Source organism: Labeo rohita, unplaced genomic scaffold, assembly GCF_022985175.1.
Source record: "Labeo rohita strain BAU-BD-2019 unplaced genomic scaffold, IGBB_LRoh.1.0 scaffold_294, whole genome shotgun sequence".
Classification (NCBI taxonomy): domain Eukaryota; kingdom Metazoa; phylum Chordata; class Actinopteri; order Cypriniformes; family Cyprinidae; genus Labeo; species Labeo rohita.
Window position 1 is genome coordinate 63,702 of NW_026129211.1, and position 23,929 is coordinate 87,630.

The following is a 23,929-nucleotide window of genomic DNA, read 5'->3' on the forward strand; positions in this document are numbered from 1 at the left end:
AATGTAAGAAAATAATAAATACAATGAGGTGTTTAGTTGGTAGTGAGTGGGGGGCAGACAGGATGGCATTAAAGGCAATGTATAGTGGATTGATTAGATCTATGTTAGATTATGGTTGTGTGGTATATGGATCAGCTGCAGAGACGTCTCTTAAAAAGTTAGATAATATACAGCATCAGGTATTGAGACTATGTACAGGAGCTATAAAAACTACTCCAATTACAGCACTACAGGTTGAAATGGGGGAAATGTCTTTGAAAATGAGAAGGGTACAGTTATCATTGAATTACTGGGTTAATTTACAAGGCCATAATCAAGATCATCCAACACTAGACACGTTAAAGCCATGTTGGGAAAAAGAGAGGAGGAAAACTAAAAGTTTTGGATGGTCTGTGATACAGAAAGCAACAGAACTTAAAATTAATCAATTAAATGTTAGTCCAACTGTTCCGTTACCAGTAATAAAACCTTGGTTACTTCCAGATGCTATAGTTGATTTTACATTGTTAGAACAGAGAAACAAGGGTAAGGAATGTAATTTATATAATGTGCAGACATATATTAATGAGTACTATAATTATGTTCAGATCTACACAGATGCATCAAAGAGTTCAGACAACAAGATAGGAGTAGCATTTACTGTCCCAGAGTTTCATTTATCAATAAGGAAAAGGATCAGTGATGAGCTATCTGTTTATACAGGGGAAATGGTTGCATTATTATAGCAATACAGTGGATAGAAGAAATAAGACCTGTGAAATCAGTTGTTTGTTCAGACTCATGTTCATCATTGGCTAGTTTACAATACAGTCATTCGGAGAGTAGACCAGATATTTTAATGGAAATAATGCAAACAATACACTGAATTCAAATGATGGGGATTACAGTAGTATTTTTGTGGGTGCCTGCACATATGGGTGTCCAAGGAAATGAAACTGCAGATAAAGAAGCAAAAGAAGCGGTTAAAAACAATGACATTAATTTAATTGTTAATTTAAGTAAGAATGAAATGAAGAGTATTTTCAAGAAGAGACTAAAGGAAAGGTGGCAAAAACAGTGGGATAAGGAGAAAAAAGGTCGGTGGTTCTATAGAATTCAAAGGAAAGTGGGAGAGATGAGAAGTGCAGGGAAAAGCAGGAGAGATGAAATAGTAATATCAAGGATGAGATTTGGACACACAAGATGAAATAGTACACTTGATAAAATGGGTAAACGATATGGGAAGGTGTGATTATTGTGGGCAAGAGGAAACAGTAGAACATGTTTTAATGCATTGTCAGAAGTATGAGACTGAAAGAAGGATGTTAATTCATAATTTAGAAAAAATAAATATGCAATTTATAATAAAGTACATTCTGTGTTAGTCGTCTTGATCCACACTCCATACCAGTTGGTGGCGGAAATACACCATTTTGTTGTTTGTCAACCGCCAATAAAAATTCAAGAAGAAGAAGAAGAAGAAGAAGAAGAAGAAGAAGAAAATGAAGATGATGACCGCATAGTAATAGACAGAAGAGAAGTTGCGCTTGTGGTTGGTAACTTAGTGGACGATACTCTGGTAATGTGCTGCTGTTTTTATATATTTTACTGAGGTCGAAATCATGTCGCAGCCTTCTGAAATAAACATGACAGATATGCGCAGCGCAGATAGCCTTTGGTCCGCTGCTGACGTCTGGATTAAGAAGCCACATGTAGTAAATAAAAGACTGTGTGGCGTAACAGAGACGGAGTACAGGGACGTGGACACTGCGGAATTAATTCAGATTTTATCTTCTCTTCTGGGGACCAATATTAAGATTGCTGATATTTCTATGTTTCTTCACTCTGATATTGTGGATAAAGAACATGAAACTGCAGGACGCTGGTGTGTTGGAGTCAGAACTATTATTCCCAAAGTAAACAAGACAGGAGAGTTTCTATACAAAGAGGTTATCATAAAAGGTGAGCAACAGCGCAAATCCATTTAGATATGTTTCCTTTCTTCTCATTGACTTTGACTTCTTTTCTTTTAAAGATATTGTTGGGCATGCAGTGACATTTATCCCTTTTGAAGAGACTGATGTGGGACAGGTTACTGTCAAGAGCAGTAACATTTATCAAATCCAGCTGCATTTAAAGCCAGAGGAAAGGTAAGTGTCTACTTAACTTAGTGTTAACTATCATCACGCTAATTAACCGTTCAGTGTTGTGTCTTTGTATGGAATTGTAAATACCTCAAAATAGAAAAATGGTTCAAGAGACAGTTAACAGGAAATATGATGAATTAATTTTTGTTTATTTAAAATGAGCACTTTGATCATGTCCCACTTTAGTTTCCTGTTTCAGTTGGAAATATGTCAATAAAGGAAGTTTCCCCTGGTATTGTAGTTATGAGTTTATGGGGTGGTTTCCTGGACAGGATTTAAATTAAGCCAGGAGTAGGCTTAATCTGGAATAGTTAATCATAAAACAATAGCTATAAAAATAGCTTTCTGAAACACAGATTATGTACAGAATACTAACTCCTGGACTATAGAGTCCTGAACTAAAATAAACTAGATTAATTTAAAACCAACTGTGCTAATCTGAATTAGCACGACAGACAAAACATGGAATGAACCAAGAAAAGCTTAATATTGTATGGAACTGAGAAGCAAATCCAAGGAAAACAACAGCATTGGGAAAAAGACTGCAATAAAACAAAAAATGTTACTGAACAAGAGACAACTTGGTAGCAGAAAATGAAGCCCACACTACATTATAAGCGTATTCTTAATGAATGCGTAATGCATTATAAAAAACCTTATAATATGTTATATCATCTTATGAATATTCATAAGAACAGTTTTAATGTATTATAATATTTATTATTTGTAGTTATAGCTTAAGAGTATGATGATTTATAACGCACAATGAACATGTTACATTCACTTAAATTACAATAGATTATATTCCTGGATTATAAACTGACTTTAAGTAACTTTGCAAGTACAGCAACATTCTACCTACCCTAACCTTAACATAAGCCTACTAATACTCTGAGAGTTAGTTGACATGTAGTTGCAAAGTTGCTTATAGTCGACTATAGTCAGTAAACTAAGGGGAGCATCAAAATAAAATGTAACCTAAAATATAAACACTGAAATTTTTTCAGCTGAAATTATTAACTAGCTCACATCAATATTAATATTAGCCTCACAGGGAACACTCAAATAACACTCCACACCAAACCAGATGTAGTAAAATACTGTGCAGATCTTAAATAAACAATGTCAAGATATATAGCCCATTATAAATGTAAAATAAGATTTAATGTGGTGTTCATTGTGTGTTATAAATAATCATAATCTTAAAAGCTATAACCACAAATTATAATTGTATCATAATTGTTGTTATAATTATAAGACGATATAACATATTATAAGATTTTTTATAATGCATTATGCATTATTATGCTTTAAGAATACCCTTATAATGTATTATAAATATAGACTTCATAGAAATTGTTACCCATTGGGGTCAGAAAGCCTTATAATTGGCCATGCTTGGATCTTCTAACAGAACAATGATCCAAACGGACCATCAAAATCAACTCAAAAATGGGTCACTGAGTACATACCAAAGGTTGTGCTGTGGTCGTCCCAGTTCCCTGACCTAAACCCTATAGAAAGCCTAAGGGAAAGGAGTTTATCATGGAGCTGGGAAACTGAAAGATCTGATCTCTTGTCAGGTGTTCTCCAAACTAAAGTATTATAGGAGAGATTCTATTTATTTATTTATTAAAAGATCAAAATGATTAACAGTGCAGATTTATTTTCACAGGCTTCTTTGTTCATATCTACAAAGGGTGCCAATAATTTTAAGATATAAAAACTGGAAACATGAATTTGAATTTAAAACTGCCTCCTGGTAGGTTTAATTTAAGACTCAATTTAGTCCTGAAGTAGCTCTAGTCTTCCCCCAGGAAATCAGCCTATTCAATTCTGGGCTAGGAAAAGACTATTTAAAACCACGACAGAGAAAAGCAGATTCCTGTTAGTCTGGTTTAAAGGGCCATTTTAGTCTAGGACTAGGCTCTCTGTCCAGGAAACCGCCCCAAAGTGTCATGAAACCCTAAAACACATTTTTTGAGCTGTTAACATATATGTACAGATTGCACATCAGTTAAAGGGTCATGAAACCCCCCTTGTTTCAGCACTGGTTAGTTCTCACCATAGTTTTGAAAAATGCTGCAAAAGTGGGCTGTGGTGCGCTGCGGAGCGGAGGGGGAAGAGGGGAGATAGTCAACTTCGGGTTCAGACAGTTTCATTTCGCTCCTATTGAGTTAACAACACAAATAAATGCACAGGCATTTGCACTCTGCATCGAAAACATATATATGAACGTGCTGTTGCACCTCTATTAACATTTAAGGCTTACTTTGTGGCATTTATAATCCTTTTGATAGGTTGCGTTAAGGAGTTGTAAAAACCACTATTACACTCACCTTATTAATGAATCACGTTTGTGCCGAACTCTACTTACAAAGCAAACAAAAACAAACAGTCTCCTTCGATCCATGAATGTTTCTCTCAGTTATTGTACGCAATCTCACAGTCTGAAGCGTCTGTCATAGCAAATCAACACGCGCTGTCGTGAATAATTAGACAAAGCATCTTCTCATAGGATAGGAACGCGCAGCCTCATGGATAATTATGAGACACCGATGCGTCATCGATGTACTATAGTCCATTGCCACGTCACAAACTGTGACGTCAGCACAATGTAGATTTTATATAATGTAGATTCAATGTAGGTTTTTTATAATGTAGATTCAATGTAGGTTTTCTTCAACAATTAAAACCTTCAACAATTAAAACCCAAACACCTCTGCTCAAATCTCAGAAAAAGTAGTTTGGGGTTTCATGAACCTTTAAACCTATAATAGCACTCAATATGAAAAAAATGGTTAGTTGTATATACATTTATTTGGGGTGGTGATTGGTGGCCATGGCTGGAGAGTACATCTAAGTCATCATTTTTCCGAACTGACAAGCTATGCAATATCACGTTTATCATCAGATATGTATCACCTCCGATAATGAACTCGATATTGCGTAGCTTGTCAGGTTAAGTCACCTTCATTTATATAGTGCTTTTTAACAATACAGATTGTAACAAAGCAGCTTTACAGTATTAAGTAGGAAATATTGCGTCAGTTAAGCAAAAGGACAACTGTAAACACTCAATTTTCAGTTAAGGGCAGTTCATCATTGGATTCAGTGATGTCATCATCCAGCTCAGTTCAGCTCAAATAGTATACAATATCGCTGGAAATTAAGCAAGCCAGAGGCGACAGGGGCAAGGAACCAAACCTCCATCGGTGACAGAAATGGAGAATAAAAAACCTTGGGAGAAACCAGGCCAGTCGGGGACCAGTTCTCCTCTGGCCAGACAAACCTGGAGTTTGTTCCATGTTGCAGAAAAGTCAGAAAATGCAGAGGACTCATCTGGTTCCTGTGGTCTTGTGCCGATGGCCATCTAGGTGATGAGGTCTTCACTGGGGATCCGTCTCTGGGGCTTATCTAGTTGACGTGGTCTCTGCTGACATTCAGGGTTGTAGAGGTCGTCTCTATGTGCTGATCCACAGCTTGTCAGTGAACTATGGCCCTGTGTAGTAAATGCTACTCCATCTGACAGCATGTGATGGAAATTTAAGACTAGGGTTGGGAATCCAAAATTGCACGTTGCATATTGAGAAAATGTCCATCATTTTGTCTGTTGGTTTTTAATGATCGTATTAAGAAAACGTCCATGTGTTCTTTTGCCTTTTTAAAGGGTCGTGAAACCCCCGTTTCAGCACTGGTTAGTTCTCACCACAGTTTTAAAAAATGCTTCAAAAGTGGGCGCTGCGGAGCAGAGAGGGAAGAGGAGAGAGAGTCAACTTCGGGTTCAGACAGTTCAGACAGTTTTATTTCGCTCCCATTGAGTTAACAACAAATAATTGCACAGCCATTTGTGCTCTGCATCGAAAAACATATATATGAACGTGCTGTTGCACCTCTTAACTTTTTAAGGCTTATTTTGCAGCGTTTATAATCCTTTTGATGGGTTGTGTCAAAAATGCTATTACACTCACTTTATGAACGAATCGTGTTTGTGCCAAACTCTTACAAAGCAAACAAAAACAACACTCTTCTTCGATCCATGAATGTTTCTTTCAGCTAATATACGCAATCTCACAGCCTCTGCTAAAAAAAAAAAAATATCGATGCAGCTCTCAGGCGTGACTTATTTTAATAGTTTGTTTGAGGCGGTTTCTATGGCGTTAATTTAATGACAAATGTGTAGAGCACGTTATTGTAATGCAGATTCTCTTCACTCATAAAAATGATGCACTTTCTCTCGCTTGCATGTGCGCGCTCAGAAACACAGATCAGCGCATATAACGGATGTAATCGGTATTTACACAGCATAACAGTAGAAAACGTATCAGTCTTACACGTGTCCCACATTGTCCTGCAAAATCACATCTATGTCCCACAACAGCCCTCTTTCCAGGTGGTCACCCTGTTTATAGTTCGGATATAAACTTGTACGGATATAAACTTAATTTGTAATTTAGCGATCAAAATAGAGTAGCTAAATCACCTTTTGAAAGTAATTTGGCACTGCAGATAAAGATTTAATAATTACGTTGTTGCGCCAGTAAAAGGGGCTGTTAAAATGTCTTGAATCATGTAAGACATTTGTTAACAAATGCTGATTCATCCAGTAATGAAAAGTAAATTTTGAGTGAGTCATTGAATCATTCATTCATAAATTACATGTGATTTTGTGTAGTTGTCTAATTTTTTTCTTCAGAATCTTGAGAGAAGCAGAGTCTCCATTAAAAAAAACAAACTCAGTTTATCCAGATTCATGATTTGTGGTTAGTTTGATTAATTAAAGGGTTAGTTCACCCAAAAATGAAATTTCTGTCATAAATTTTTCACCCTCATGTTGTTCCAGACCCGTAAGCCCTTCGTTCATTTTCGAAACACAAGTTAAGTTATATTTGATGAAATCCGAGAGCTCTCTGACTCTGCCATAGACAGCAAGGGTACTACCACTTTCAAGACTCAGAAAAGTACCAAGATGATCGACAAAGTAGTCCATGCGACATCAGTGCATACAGCGTGCATCTTCCTCCGAAAGGCACAGCGCATATGTGCAACATCATAACGCCGGATCTGGGTCAGTGGCGGCGCCGCCACACGCATGCGCGTCGTGGAAACGTACTCTCATGAACGTGCGTCCACAACTGACACAGTAGAGACAAAAATGTGGAATAAAGTTGTTATTTTTGTTTCCTTTGCGCAAAAAAAGTATTCAGTAACCCTTTTGATGAAGCCCATATTTATAATACATGGCTATTGTTAAGGCATTATAATGAATGCATAATTCATTATAAAAAAACCTTATAATATGTTATATCATTCTATAAATAATCATAACAACAATTATAATACATTATAATGCTTGCACATTTGTGGTTATAACTTTTAAGATATTGACTATTTATAACACAATGAAAACCATATTAAATCTACTTTTACATTAATAGTGGACTATATATCTTGACATTATCTTGACATGCACAGTATCTTACTACATTTTGTACTTGTTTAGGTGTGGAGTGTTATTTGAGTGTTCGCTGTGAGGCTAATATTAATTTTGATGTGAGCCAGTTAATAATTTCAGTGGCTTATATGTTAGGTTACATTTTATTTTGATGCTCCCCTTTAGTCTATTGATTATAAGAAACTTACTACATGTCCATTAACTCTTACTAGAGTTAGTAAAGCTTAGGTTAAGGTTAGAGTAGGTAGAATGTTGACTTGCAAAGTTACTTACAGTCTGTTGGGGAGCCATCAAAATAAAGTGTTAGCATATATTTAGTAGTCATGCTATACTAATGCTCCAATGCCTGCTAGTTGACATGTAGTTGCAGAGTTACTTACCAACAGCTGTTTAAAGGGTACCATCAAAATAATCAAACTGATATTACAATAAAAATAGTTCAAAGCAAATGTTTCATATTACGCATTCATCTGATCTGATATCTGATCGTACGGCTGTTTGAGAAAAAAATTAATTATTACTATACTCTACTATACCACTAATAAGTGGTCGTTGATAGCTTTAAGTAAAGTAGCATAAGAAAAATGCCAAGATATGAGACTTTTAATACATTATAACTATGAGAAATATAATCCATTGTCACTTAAGTGGATGCAACGTGTTCACTGTGTGTTATAAATCATCATACTTTTACTATAGCTATAACCACAAATAAGTAAATATTATAATACATTAAAACTGTTCTTATGAATATTCATAAGAGGACATAACATATTATAATGCCTTAAGAATACCCTTATAATGTATTATGAATATGGGCTTCATAGAAAGTGTTACCAAGTATTCTCGTAGCTTCATGGACTACTTTGTCGATTATCTTGGTACTTTTCTGAGCCTTGAACTTGGTAGTATCCTTGCTGTCTAAGTGAGAATCAGAGACCTCTCGGATTTCATCAAAAATGTATTAATTTGTGTTCCAAAGATGAATGAAGGTCTTACGTGTTTGGAACAACATGAGGATGAGTAATTAATGACAATTTTCTTTTTTGGGTGAATTAAGCCTTTAATCAACACATTGTGTAATTAGTTAGATTATAAATTTGAATTGACTGACAGCCTAGTTGGCTGATAGCTATGATTTTCAGGAGTGGAATTTTGAGAAAAACGGGTTTAAAGAGAGACAGGTTTCACTTTTAATTCACGGGTTTAACGAGAGCTGTCTGTCAAGTCAGGAGCGCTATACTGCATCATTACACAGCCAGACTAACGTTGGTTTTCCGTTGTTTTTCATGGGCATAGTCTCCGAACTTTTGATTACCGCTTGTATGTTTAGATGGCACGAATAATGTAGCCTTGCCTGCATTTAGAAAAGCAAGCGTAGCGCAACTCTTTTGCGCACTGTCATCGGACTTCTCCTCTTTAGTAACTTCATCATCTGATCCTTCATGTCGAGATGTGAAATAGTCCATTATAACAGCGTTTAGGGCACTGACATCACCAAGATTGAGCATATTGAGATGAGTAAGATTGTTTAAGTGAGCAGCTACAGTACTTCAGACTGCATTGTTGCGCTCTTCTATCTCACAATATTAAAAAATAAATAAATAAACAAAATAAATAATACTTTGCATTCCATAGTTTACACAGGACTGGTGGAGAATGTGCATTGATACACCTTTATTAAATATGTTATTTGGTTTATTTTGATAGGTTAAGAGTTGTGGTGTTAAGAGAAAGCATTTCAGCAGTGCGTTCTTAACATAAGAGAAAGACAGTCATTTCAGCTTGGTAGATAATATCAGAGATGATAGACAAAATGTTATAGAATAATAATTCAATGAAAACCTAATTTTGGCAAAAAACTGACTTCCGACCTATTTTTTGAATTTGCACTGTATGTATGTGTGTGTGTATATACAGGTGCATCTCAATAAATTAGAATATCGTGGAAAAGTTAATTTATTTCAGTAATTCAACTCAAATTGTGAAACTTGTGTATTAAATAAATTCAGTGCACACAGACTGAAGTAGTTTAAATCTTTGGTTCTTTTAATTGTGATGATTTTGGCTCACATTTAACAAAAACCCACCAGTTCACTATCTCAACAAATTAGAATACTTCATAAGACCAATAATAAAAAAAAAAAAAAACATTTTTAGTGAATTGTTGGTCTTCTGGAAAGTATGTTCATTTACTGTATATGTACTCAATACTTGGTAGCGGCTACTTTTGCTTTAATTACTGCCTCAATTCGGCGTGGCATGGAGGTGATCAGTCTGTGGCACTGCTGAGGTGGTATGGAAGCCCAGGTTTCTTTGACAGTGGCCTTCAGCTCATCTGCATTTTTTGGTCTCTTGTTTCTCATTTTCCTCTTGATAATACCCCATAGATTCCCTATGGGGTTCAGGTCTGGTGAGTTTGCTGGCCAGTCAAGCACACCAACACCATGGTCATTTAACCAACATTTGGTGCTTTTGGCGGTGTGGGCAGGTGCCAAATCCTGCTGGAAAATGAAATCAGCATCTTTAAAAAGCTGGTCAGCAGAAGGAAGCGTAAAGTGCTCTAAAATTTCTTGGTACACGGGTGCAGTGACTTTGGTTTTCAAAAAAACACAGTGGACCAGCACCAGCAGATGACATTGCACCCCAAATCATCACAGACTGTGGAAACTTAACACTGGACTTCAAGCAACTTGGGCTATTAGCTTCTCCACCCTTCCTCCAGATTCTAGGACCTTGGTTTCCAAATGAAATACAAAACTTGCTCTCATCTGAAAAGAGGACTTTGGACCACTGGGCAACAGTCCATTTCTTCTTCTCCTTAGCCCAGGTAAGATGCCTCTGACGTTGCCTGTGGTTCAGGAGTGGCTTAACAAAAGGAATAAGACAGCTGATATAGCCAAATTCATTGACACGTCTGTGTGTGGTGGCTCTTGATGCCTTGACTCCAGCCTCAGTCCATTCCTTGTGAAGTTCACCCGAATTCTTGAATCGATTTTGCTTGACAAGCCTCTCAAGGCTACAACACTCTGTGAACAGCCAGCTTCTTTGGCAGTGAATGTTTGTGGCTTACCCTCCTTGTGAAGGGTGTCAATGATTGTCTTCTGGACAACTGTCAGATCAGCAGTCTTCCCCATGATTGTGTAGCCTAGTGAACCAAACTGACAGAACATTTTGAAGGCTCAGGAAACCTTTGCAGGTGTTTTGAGTTGATTAGCTGATTGGCATGTAACCATATTCTAATTTGTTGAGATTTAAAAGAATTAAAAGAATTAAAAGAACCAAAGACTTAAACTACTTCAGTCTGTGTCCACTGAATTTATTTAATACACGAGTTTCACAATTTGAGTGGAATTACTGAAATAAATGAACTTTTCCACAACATTCTAATTTGAGATGGACCTGTATATATATAATATAATATAATATAATATAATATAATAGTATATTATAGTATATTATAGTATATATATATATGAAGAGTTCAGATGCAAAAGCTTCTAAATCCATTTGACATTTTTATTTAAAATAAGCATTTTTATCAGGCACCTATGAAAAGTCATTAGTCCCTTGATTTAATACTTTATAGAGCCACCTTTTTTCTTTAATTACAGCCATCAGTGTTTTTTAATACGTGTATTACTAGCTTTGCACACCTTGATTGGGGAATATTTACCCATTCTTCAGAATTGCTCAAGTTCAAGGAGAAGTCCACTTCCAGAACAACAATTTACAGATAATGTACTCACCCCCTTGTCATCCAAGATGTTCATGTCTTTCTTTCTTTAGTTGTAAAGAAATTGTGTTTTTTGAGGAAAACATTTCAGGATTTTTCTCCATATAGTGGACTGATATGGTGCCCCGAGTTTGAACTTCCAAAATGCAGTTTAAATGGAGCTTCAAACAATCCCAAATGCAGTTGTAAACGATCCCAGCCAAGGAAGAAGGGTCTTATCTAGCGAAACGACCGGTTTTCATTTTCATTAAAAAAATACAATTTAAGTACTTTCTAATCTCAAACACTCATCTTGTCTTGCTCTCCCTGAACTCTGTGTATTCTGGCTCAAGACAGTTAGGGTATGTAGAAAAACTCTGATCGTATTTTCTCCCTCAACTTCAAAAATCATTTCTAAATAATGAATCTATATCACTTTGCTGCAGAAGTTCAGTCCCAGTCTTTGCAAAGTGAACATGCAAAGAAGATCAAACACCCTTAACAAAAAAGGTAAAACGGCGATATAGGGCAATTTTGAAGTTGAGGGAGAACATGAGATGGGAGTTTTTCGACATACCCTAACTGTCAGGAACTGGAAAAAAAAAAAAAAAAAGGTTGGGAAGAGCAAGACAAGACGAGCGTTTCACATTAAAAAGTTTATAAATTGTATTATTTTTATGAAAATAACTGATCTTTTTGCTAGATAAGACCCTTCTTCCTTGGCTGGGATCATTTACAACCGCATTTGGGAGAGTTTGAAGCCGCGTTTAAACTGCATTTTGGAAGTTCGAACTCAAACTGTGGTTGGGAAAGTGCTTTCAAAAGACCTCCAGGATAAAGTTAGGAGAAGGCTACAAAAACATTTCAAAGGCTTTAGCAAAGGCTTTATTCTAAAATGTTTACCTAGGAAAAACAATTTCTTTACGACTGAAGAAAGAAAGACATGAACATCTTGGATGACAAGGGGGTGAGTACATTATCTGTAAATTATTGTTCTGGAAGTGGACTTCTCCTTTCAGCCAAACTCTGTGGTGAGCGACAATGGACTGCTCTTTTCAAATCCATCCACAGATTTTAGATTGGATTTAGGCCAGGGCTATGACTTGGCCACTTAAGTACATTCACCTTCTTATCCTTAAGCCATTTCGCTGTTGTTTTGCCAGTATATTTAGGGTCATTGTTGTGTTGGAAGATGAATGACCTGCCCATCTTCAGTTGTCTAGCAGAGGGTTTTCCACAAGAATTTGGATGTACTTAGCAAAAGGAATTAGACTCTTCCAAATTTGTTTTTGCATAGCGCAAACGAAACTGGGTGTGACCCTTTTTTAGGAAAAGGCGTCTTTCGTGCCACCCTGCCATACAGGCCAGCATTGTGTGAAGCTTGACCAGACCCAGCCATTAAGCCTTGTAAGTCCTTCAAAGTTGCCTTTGGCCTCCTGGTAGCCTCTATTCTCTGTCATCCACTTTGGACGGCTGGCCTGATCTAGGCAATGTGCTGGTGGTGCCATACGCTTTCCACTTCTTAATGATGCTCTGAACAGGACTCTGAGGGATAGCTAAAGCCTTTGAAATGTTTTTGTAGCCTTCTCCCAACTTGTACCTTTCTACAACTTTATCCCGGAGGTCTTTTGAAAGCACTTTCCCAGCCACAGTGAATTCTTTGCCATACCATACAGTGGAAAACAAGAAACAGCTAGTTTTATTCTGAAGTAATTAACAGCACTGCTATTGAGGTGGTGCAATTAGTCTGGTTTTTAATTTGGAAGTTTATTGCTTGCACCTGAGCAAGTTTATAATAGTATGCTCTAATGCAGTGTTTCCCAACTCCAGTCCTCGCCCATTTGTCCATTTCTGGATAAATATACGTATAAACCGCTGTGCTGTGCTACTCTTATTTATCACGCAGTAAAAAATGCCACTCTCCGTGCCCAAAACGGGTTGCCTGTGGATGAGAATCCAAAACAAGGACTGGTGGAAGATTGTCATCCTCCACTTTACAGACGCTGAGTGAAAGGAGAGTTTTATAATGACAAGACACGCATTTATACAACACTTTATTCAAAAGAAAGAACTGCTCGTTCCGTGCGTCATACATCATTACACTATTTCTGCATCATTGCACATGCGCAGTCCTTTCAGTTTCAGTGTTTACATGCACTCTCAATCGTATTTGAAAATGAATAAAAACCACCCTCTTCAATCCAATCGAAGTTTCATTCCGATCCAGCTCAATCGGATCGATTAAGGTGTTTACATGAACGTTTTTCAATCCGATTGAACGGTCAATCCAATTACAAGTGGATTATTTGGGTGCTTGTAAACGTAGCCAATGAGCGCACAATGTCTGTGTGCAGCGTGCTCACTGCCCTTCTGCATCATGCAGGATCCCCTGCATGAGCCACACAATGTCGTTAGGAAATTTGCTCAGAAATTTGCTCTTTTACCATGCCGGATAGCAGCAGGGGAAGGATTCCTTCTTTCCCTGCCAGGCTCTTCTACGGCGGTGGGCTGGAGGCTGAGCTTCTTCCTCCTTTGGCTTCTTGGTCAGAGAGTCAGTGAAAAGATGATCCTCGTCACTGAAGGAGAAGAAATCGGAGGATCATATGGCGAAATGCCCGCTTATAAAGCCGACGGCCCCGCCCATTCTGGCGGGCTCTGGCAGCTGTGTCACCATAGGCTCATGCAAGCCATTGGTTCATTTTTAATTCACTGCACGAACCAATGGCTGTGCAGTTACACCGCATTACTGAAAAAGGCTTCAGTCATCGGAGAAAAAGTTTTCCCCATAGCGTCTTAGCAGACGCAGTACAAGTAAAATACTGATAGGTAACATCTTTTTTACAAAATTAGGCCATCCTCCTCCATTTTTACCGCAAAGAATTTGACGTCGGATGCGAGCGTGGGTGCGGCAGAGCGGGGTAGACGATATTATCGAATATCGTAATATTTTTATATTTTTAGAGACATGCAAAATATGCAGGGCGGGTGGGAAGGCGTGCACTGGGATTGGGAACCACTGCTCTAAGGGGCTTATCACTTTATCAAACCAGGCATTTCACTGATTAATTTTTAATAATCCTCCAGAATTTTTGAAAAATAATATTTATACTTTAATGATGAGGGTTTTAATGTGTACATGTAGCTCAGAAAGATTAGACTTAATTTATTTTATTATATATTATTATTATTATTATTATTATTATTATATATTTTATATGTATTTATGTAATTTCTATATATGCAAATTCATTCTCTGCCAACAGGAGGTGCTTTTAGAGCAGGTGAAATAGAGGTTTCCCCGGCTGTACACAAAGCAGTGCTCCGTTCACAAACGCTGCTTTATCAGGCATTACAGCTAGCAAGAAGAAATGAAAATTACAAAAAAAATTCTGAAGACAGTCGGTTTCCTTCAGAAATACAGTGATATAAAAACACCCGTGCCGAGTTTTGATTTTGAAACGTGCAGTGCTCATGTTTATTCAACCAAGTCAAAGCCTTTTGGAAGATCCATTTGTGGTGGTCAGTTTTGATATTGTGGCGGCCCGCCACAAATAAATCGATGTCTGGGAAACACTGGAGTGTGTTGTAGGTCTGTGTTTTATTGGTTGTTTTCTCCCCTTGTTCCACCCTCTTCACTCACACTTTTCCACAGCTTTACACGCCCATTTCTTGAGTCTTTTTCAAATCTGAGGTGTGAACAACCACTGCTAAAACAGGGGGATTTCATGACACTTTAAAGTATTTTAGATGCTTTAGAGTAAACCATGCCAAATGGCTCAAGTAATATTTGTAATTGTAAACTTTATCTCTAAATGCAGGAAATATTATTGAAAAATGTTGAATGTTGTTTTGCTACATTGATATATTCTTAATATGAAAGCATTTCCTTGCTAGTGTATGACAATGTGAATGATTTAGATGCTTAATTTAAATTTATAACGGAATTGTGTGTATATTTTTATTTGAAACGTAGATTGTTTGTGAATGTCTAAATGTCAACAACTTATTTTGCCAAGTCATATTTACAGGTTGTTCTCTCTTCACGCTCTGACGCCTGAGCAGTGGTGCAGTGATGGAGTAGTTTACCCTAAACTCTCCTGGCTCTGTACCAAACTTTTGCCTAAACTATCACGCTGGGCTCTGGAGAGCAAGGCCAGTGAATTTAAGAGAACCCTTTCCCTCATACCTGTGGAGAAATACAGTATCCTCTACCAGCAGCTGAAAGAAAAATACAAAGAGTTAGTAAAGGTAAGGGCAGTTTTTAAATGTTAATTAAATCTTAACTGTGTCTTTCCATGTGCATCAATGATGAATTGGCCATAAGAGCCAGGACTTTTCCCAGTTGGCAGCTCAATTGCCCACTGTACATCATTTACTGAATGCAAAATACAACCCCAATTCCAGAGAAGTTGGGACATTTTGTCAAATGCAATAAAATCAAGAATCTATGATTTGTTCATTCTCATTAACTTTTAGAGATTTCCAAAGTTTTCACTGACAAACGTAAATGTATTTTGTAAATATGAACAAATTTTAAACTTTTAATTACAATGTTTAATTGTTTAGGAATTGAGGATACTGACCGTTGTAGTTCTGCAAGCAAAATTTTTGTCCAATCTTGCTTGATACAAAACTTCAGATGCCCAGCAGTCTGTGATTGTTGTTGTCTGATTCTCCTTTTCATGATGAGCCATACATTTGTAATAGGAGACAGATCTGCTGGTCAGTCTAGCACATTCACTCTGTCTACAAAACCACACTGTTGTAGCACATGCAGAATTAGAGCTGGCATTGTCTTGATATAATAACCATGGACTTCCCATGTAAGATGTCATCTTGATGGCAGTATATGTCTCTGTACAATCCCAATATATGCCTCCATGTCAATGGTACCTTCACACATATGCCAGTCACCTGTGCTGTTTGCACTGCTGCACCCCCATACCATGACACATGTTTGCTTTTGCTTCTGTCGTTAATGAAAGTCTGGGTGGTCCATTTGGTGTTTGGGAGTGAGAACTTGAAATCCATTTTTCCCAGAAACAAGTTGAAATGTGGACTCCCCTGAGTGCAGCACAAAATTTCACTGTCTTTTTAACTATCTGAAGCCCCGTTTCCACCACAGGAACTTTCCCCAGGAACTAGGGATTTTGGGCTAGTGCTTGACTCAAATTTGCAGTTTATTTATAAAGACAGCGCCTATTTGAAAATGTGCTAAGCTGATTTCGGAGATGTGAGGTACAGCCGAACACTGGCTATAATGTCTCTGTGGTTAAACATACAATTTGGATAAAATTTGTTTTGGGTTAATCTAACAGGTAATCTTTGGTGTCATGAATCTATTATTTATTCCAGGTCCGTTTTTATGGAAGAAAATTATTGACAAATGTCTTTGAAACAAAAAAGCATGTTGAATTGCACTAACTGAAAAAATAATGCATTGAATTAACAGTGCTTGCATTTTAATGCCTTGTGTTTTCAGGGCTTGCATTTTTAGGTTCTGAAATTTAACATAGTTGTTTATTTAAGCAGCGAATATTTCAATTCAAAATATTTCACACATATTTTCATAACTAAAATGTCAAAAATTCACATTCGCCTTCCAAAATTCACTTTCGAAATATTCAGTCTGTTTAAAAATACAATGTATAATATTCAACAGGCAAATTTCGGTCCATTTTATTTTACTTTACAAATTCGCTTCCACAAATTCAGTGGTTCAAATTCGGCAGCAAATTCAGCAGTTCACATCTGGGAGCCGGAGGAAAGCTTTTTTTTAAACCCGAGAAAGCTTTGTCGCACTCTCACCCAAGGGACAATTCCACTGACTGGGTTAAAACGTCCGGTGTATTTTACTTAAATGACTTCTAACATTTAAAATACACTGTCAAACTGTAAATCTTTTATTACTCATAGTGATTTACTACAGGTGATATTTGGCCAAGAACTCCCTCCATATATGTACAGTACACAATTTTGTTTTTTTTTTTCATGTTCCAAGACTTACTTACTACAGGTTAGATTTTGCCAATATCTCCCTTACGCTGTGTGCATTAAACAAATATCTTTTTAAAACACTATAATGCACCAAAAGGCAGAGATGTGGACTCGAGTCACATGACTTGAGGACTTGTGACTTGACTTGACATAATAAAGGAAGACTTGCGACTCGACTTAGACTTTGACAACAATGACTTGAGACTTGACTTGGACTTGAGCCCTGTGACTCGGCTGTGACTCAGAAGTCTTTATGTCTTACCTTATATTTACTAATAATATAAAAAAAAAATGATTCTGATCAGTAGGCTGGTTACTGAAGCGTATGATCACACTGGTATGATTAGCGCAGCTTTTGGCACTGTGCCAAAGACACTAAGTGAGAGCTTCTTAGTGTTTACCAGCCACTCACTTTCATGTCTTTCAAAAGAAATAGATGAAAGCGTGCTGTATATCCGACAGGTTACTGCATCGCACATATAGCTCCTAAACCAAGCCATCAACTGTGATCATTATGAACTTGTTTAAAACACAAAATACATTTACTTACATATATTTGTTTATCTGGACAGCTACAGTTTTACTGTGAATAATTTTGCATGCTCATTTCTTAAAGCCTGAACAGTGTGATGCCAGACATGTTCGGTTAGGCTACTTGTGGCCAGGAGACATTTAACTTGTAAACTCGAGATATTAACTCATCTCATAAAATTATTACAATAACAAAGACTAAAATAGATTATAACTGATAATGTGCTCGATCGTCTCCGTGACAGCTTGAAATTTGAATAATTTGTTATTATGAATATTTGTTGAAGGAATAGCCTATATAAGAACATAAAATAATGTAGAACTATAATAAAAAACATCCAATCCATCTTTTAAATCCATTCACTGATGGTTTCTTATTTTTTTATTTAACATTTGTATATATTATAATTAAAAATTAAATTTATTGTAGTAATTAATACAGAGGCACTAATTTGGGCAAATAGCACTAATGACTTGTTTACGACTTGACACTTAAAGCGGAGGACTTGCAACTCAACTTGGACTTGCCCATCTTGACTCGGGACTTGACTTGGGACTTGTCTGTCTTGACCCGGGACTTGAATGCAAAGACTTGAGACTTACTTGTGACTTGCAAAACAATGACTTGGTCCCACCTCTGCCAAAAGGTTTTTTTCCCTTCATGTTCCAAAGGTTGTAGTATGTTGCTAGTTATAAGACTGGCTTATTACATGTGAAATTTTGCCAATATCTCCCTTTACTGTATGTAACAGTAATTGTAATTGTGTATTCACAAGTATTAAAAAAACAAAACAAAACAAAAAAAAAACTGTATATCCCCAAAAGAGATTTTTCATATTCCAAAGGTTGTAGTATAAAATATTGATCTATTGTATGTACAGTAATAAAGATATTAGAAAAATTTCACCTAGTAAGTCAGGCGAGTCACTAGGAATGTACTACAGCCTTTGGAACACGAAAAACCTAATTTTTTACTGTAAATTTTGGTAAATTTGCGGATGTCCCCTAAATGCAGCTAAATCAAACCTAAAACTAACTTTACTGTGCTTGGTTTTCTGTAGGAAAATGTGGGTTGTGGGCTCATTTGCGTAACTGCACATAGTATATTTTATTCATTTGATGGTGAATTTGATAATTTATTATGACTGTCTTGAGGCTATAAACCACGTTAAGTGTCTTCTTTATGGGAAATATGTTTAACGTGCAGTTTGACATATTGAAGATATTAAATTAAACGTCAGCACAATTAGCAGCTGGAGATCGTGCATCGGTGCTCTACTGCTGTTCCTGCAGCTCCTGGATGTGAAATGCCAAATTTTCTGCCGAATTTGAACCACTGAATTTGTGGAAGCGAATTTGTAAAGTGAAATGAAATGGACTGGAATTTGCCTGTCGAATATTATGCATCGTATTTTTAAACAGATTGAATATTTGGGAAGTGAATTCTGGAAGGTGAATATGAATTTTTGAAATTTTAGTTATGAAAATGTGTGTGAAATATTTTGAATTGAAATATTCACTGCTTAAATAAACAACTATGTTAAATTTCAGAACCTAAAAATGCAAGCCCTGAAAATACAAGGCATTAAAACGCAAGCACTAGTTCAATGCATTATTTTTTTCAGTTAGTGCAATTCAACATGCTTTTTTGTTTCAAAGACATTTGTCATTAATTTTCTTCCATGCCTTTTGGCTGGCTTTCAAAACTTTCTATATTTATATAAAAATTTATATGTATATTTATTATGTATTTCTAACTTTATTAAAATGAAAACAGGCACTGCTGTTTGATATATTATTTCATTTCATTGTAGTACATTCTTTGAACTACATTTCTACGGCTATTAAAACTACAGATTCAGCAGGGAAATCCACAAATTCACCAGAAGAAACCTCTTTCAAAATTTCTACAGCAAATTATATGCAGCAGAAAAAGACCTGAATCAGAATAACATAAACTTTTTTTCTCAATAGTGTCAATCTGCCACAACTGAATGAACACCAAAGAAACAGCCTAAAATCACCCATAACACAACATGAACGTCTCTGTTACAACTGTAACCCTCATTCCCTGAAGGAGGGAACGGAAACGTTACGTCATGACTGACGTCTGTGGGGTCTCCCTTGGGAGCCCAGTCACCTCCGGTCTTAGAAGAAAAAGCCAATTTGGCAAGTGGAATTTGCATACCCCGCCACACCCCCGTACATATAGGCATATAAGATGGCTGCATGCAACCACTCATTCAGGTTTTTGCGAAGGAGCCGAGAATCACACGGCATTTCCAGCGTAGTTCAGGATGGTGTCCCTCCTTCAGGGAACGAGGGTTACAGTTGTAACCGAGACGTTCCCCTTCAGTCGTAACAGGTCTAAGGTAAGACGATCATGTCAATTATCGTGGGAGCGGCCTTTGTCATAATAGGGTGGTTGCTAACACACGTTTATGTTCAAACAACATGTAAAAATTAGTTTTGCATCCGATCTGCTCCGCTCACATACTCTGCATTCAACTGAGGTTTCCTATTTTGCGCTACATGTGCTGTGATTTCTCTGGATTCCCAGAATCGTTTCACAATATTATATATGGTACTTGGTGCAAGACCTAAATCTTGGCAATTTTGCATAGCAAAATGTGAATTTTTTTTTTTTTTTCTTTGAAACTTCTTTTAAAATTTGGTACAAAGTGATGAGCCATGATGCAGCTTTGCTTGCAAAGACTGAAATGCTCCTTTTATACCCAAACATGATACCTTTACCTATTACCAATTCACTTGCTTACTGTGAACTGTTTCAAAATAGTTTAACAAGGATATTCTATACCCATTTCACTTTTATTTTGCCTCTGTCCCAACTTTTTTGGAATGTGTTGCAACCGTCAAAAACAAAATTTGTTCATATTTACAGAACACATTTATGTTGGTCATTGAAAATGTTGGAAATCTTTTCTTTGTACTTTTTGTCAATTAAATAAAATTTAAAGAGAATGAACAAATCACAGATTCTTGATTTTATTGCATTTTACAAAATGTCTCAACTTCTCTGGAATTGGGGTTTTAAAAACTTAAAGCAATAATTCTGATAATGTCAATATTATCAGGCATGGCAATTTAAGAAGTGGTGCATCCTGATGTAGCTGATAGGCAGTGTTCTTTAGTTATTCTGCTGTGGCAGTTGTGTTCTGAACCAAAGCATTGACAAATAGTTAACAGAAATAAAGCTTCATCACACATTCTTCTTTGCACGTGTGATGCACACTTTACTTGACTTTGCTGTAAAACTAAAAAGTAAAACACAAAGGTAGAAGCTACAAAATAATGACAAAACATCACAAATACCATAGGGTAATAGGGCTTAAAAAAGAAGAAAAAAAAAAAGATTGGTTCACTCGGAGCAGAATCAATATTTTTAAGTTTCCGTTTCTGTGTTTCTCTGTATTATTATCATTCCAAAACCAGCTCGAGTAGAAAAAAAAAAAAAAAAAAAAACACAGGTAAATGTTTTTTGTTTTTTTTATAGTAATAATAATAATAATAATATTAATAATAAAACGGAAAGGAATAACACAAAGAGAGTCTTGATCTGGTAGCCTATCTTGCGCTTAGTCATAGCCAGAGCCATTGAGAAACATGGCTGTGGTCATAGCCAATACAGCATTATATTTTCTAGATTTTCATTATGTATTAAATGTATAAAACGAAAGAAAAAAAAAACTGTCAACACTTTAAAGACATTAAAGTGTTTTTCAGGATATTTAAAAATGTTTGTGGCATGGATTAAAAAAAAAAAAAAAGCTACACATATGCGTTCTTTGAGACGAAAGACAGCCTAAATTAGTAGCCTGTATGTCTTTTTTGGCCCTTTTCATGCTATTTCCGATATGCAGATGGCTTTAAATCAATCAAAAATCGGCCACTAAATATCGGTGGCCGATACATTGGTGCATCACTAGTTTGAATAGTATTTAAAGGGCACCTATTATGCCCCTTTTTACAAAATGTAATATTAATCTTATGGCTCTCCTGAATGTGCCTGTGAAGTTTCAAATCCAAATACAATACAGATTGTTTATTATAACATGTTAAAAAGTGTACCTTTTGGGGCGGGTCTAAAAAGTGCTGTTTTAGGGTTGTGTTCCCTTACATAAAAAAAAAAAAAAAGCTGCAACTTCCCGCCCAACTCCAGAAGGGGGCAGAGCCTAGACGTCTCTATTTTGCGTATGGCATACCGGCATTTTTACTGTACTTAAATGGAACAAATACACGTTTTCTTTTGCTGACGATCGCAAAAGCGTGCAGTCGCTTTCTTATGCCTGCTGTTTCCCCTCTTTCTTATTCCAATTGATGTGTTTATATGAAGCGTTTTCATTCGGGTTGGACTTTTACACCGATTACAATGCTCCATGTAAACGCACCTAGTGAGTGCCAATGAAAAGAACATAACTACAGTAGCCTGTTAGATGATCTTACTTTTAGCTTCTCGTTTTCCAAGTTAAATCTAATAAATAGTCAATGAACAAACTTTACACAAAGATATATAAATAAACTCTTACAAACATTTGTAAAACCAAATCACAGTTCTGCATAGACTTACAGAAAATGTAGTGAAACTTGTAAAAAACCTCAATAGACATTTACAGCAGAAACAGAGCAAGAATATTTCTGACGCTACACTGCTTTCAACAGACGATCGCACACAGACAAAATGGATTTTAGTGCTGTAGGGCTAATATAATATGAGCTGCATATGTAAATAATGCAGTATGTAGACCTATTGTTTAAATTCAATTCAAATTGAAGTAAAATTCAAATTTATGCATTAAATGTAGAGTAATCATAGCAGGTTTGATCTATTAGTCTGTCCATTTAAAGTCTGTGTTTAGCTTCAGGTGCTGTCTTTGATGACAGAATTCTATAAAAATGGTTTGCCTAAATTTCGGTGCAACTCCCGTGTGAAGTGTATCTGTGGTGCTATCCAAAAACTGCTGTGCTTAAACAGCATGACTGTCTGTTTTTGTCTGACCAATAAAAGAGTATTCTGGAAACATTTATTTGTCTGTTACACTTAACTTTTAAGTACCTACATTTTTAGAATTACTTATAATTTAAAAAAAAACTCTTTTCTGACATATATCACTCTATATCCTTTTTTTTTTTTTTTTTTTTTTTTTTTTTTTTTTAATTTACAAACATTTGTGCTACATGAATATACCTTGAGATAATTTGTATGTTGTGATACATATTTTTTAGGGTTTTGATCTCATATACCATTACTAATATTGGTCGTTTGCTTGTGTGCATGTCTACAATTTACACAAATAAGATATTTGATGATGTTTTGTTTTTTTCCCAAGGTCTGGCCTGAAGTTACTGATCCAGAGAAGTTTGTGTTTGAAGATGTTGCCATTGCTACATATCTGTTGGTTGGTTAAACTATTGATTATTATGCATATTTTTGTTTTTAGAAATCAAATTATTATAGTTTGACCCTCAATATTTAGTCGGTATCTTTAAGAATATTTAATAACTGACAGTTAATGCATTAAAAAAAAAAACTTTATATAAAAAGCTGTGAAAATGTATATTGTGCATGTTAAACAAATGAACTCATAAATATCTTATTGACTCTTATTGCTGAAGTCTTTATTGACTTGAGCATATCAGAGAAAAAACATTTGTCTCCTGTGTCACCTGTGCAGGTTTTATGGGGTGAAGAGCGTGCTGAAAAGGGAACAACAGCCAAACAGTCCTTTGTGGATCTTGGCTGTGGAAATGGCCTCCTGGTTCACATATTAAACAATGAAGGGGTAGGTTAACTACTAACCTTGCTGCAGTGTTGAAATACAGTACTACACCATGCACCATGTTTCGTGCCTGTAAATTACCCACACAGCTCCCCTGCAGAGCTTCTTTAATTTGTTAATTTTCATCCAGTGTTAAAACCAATGATATCAGGAAGTCTGTGTAAATCAGGGGTGTCCAAACTTTTTTTTAAAAGGGGGCCAGATTTGATGATGTGGGCACACCAGGGTGCTGGATGTTTGTCTCTCTCTCTCTCTCTCTCTCTCTCTCTCTCTCTCTGTCGAAGTGGATGCTGGGAGTGGGTGCGTG

The 23,929-nt window shown here is 36.3% G+C and overlaps 1 protein-coding gene across 1 annotated transcript; it reads left to right on the forward strand.

The window, feature by feature from the left end:
• The first annotated feature begins 373 nt into the window (after positions 1–373).
• Positions 374–23,923, forward strand: LOC127160146 (probable tRNA (uracil-O(2)-)-methyltransferase). Its single transcript, XM_051102797.1, has 5 exons — positions 374–1,941; positions 2,015–2,129; positions 15,325–15,544; positions 23,173–23,241; positions 23,518–23,923. Exons 1-5 carry the CDS (start codon positions 1,602–1,604, stop codon positions 23,632–23,634), a joined length of 861 nt encoding a protein of 286 aa, XP_050958754.1. The 5' UTR covers positions 374–1,601; the 3' UTR covers positions 23,635–23,923.
• Positions 23,924–23,929: the final 6 nt, after the last annotated feature.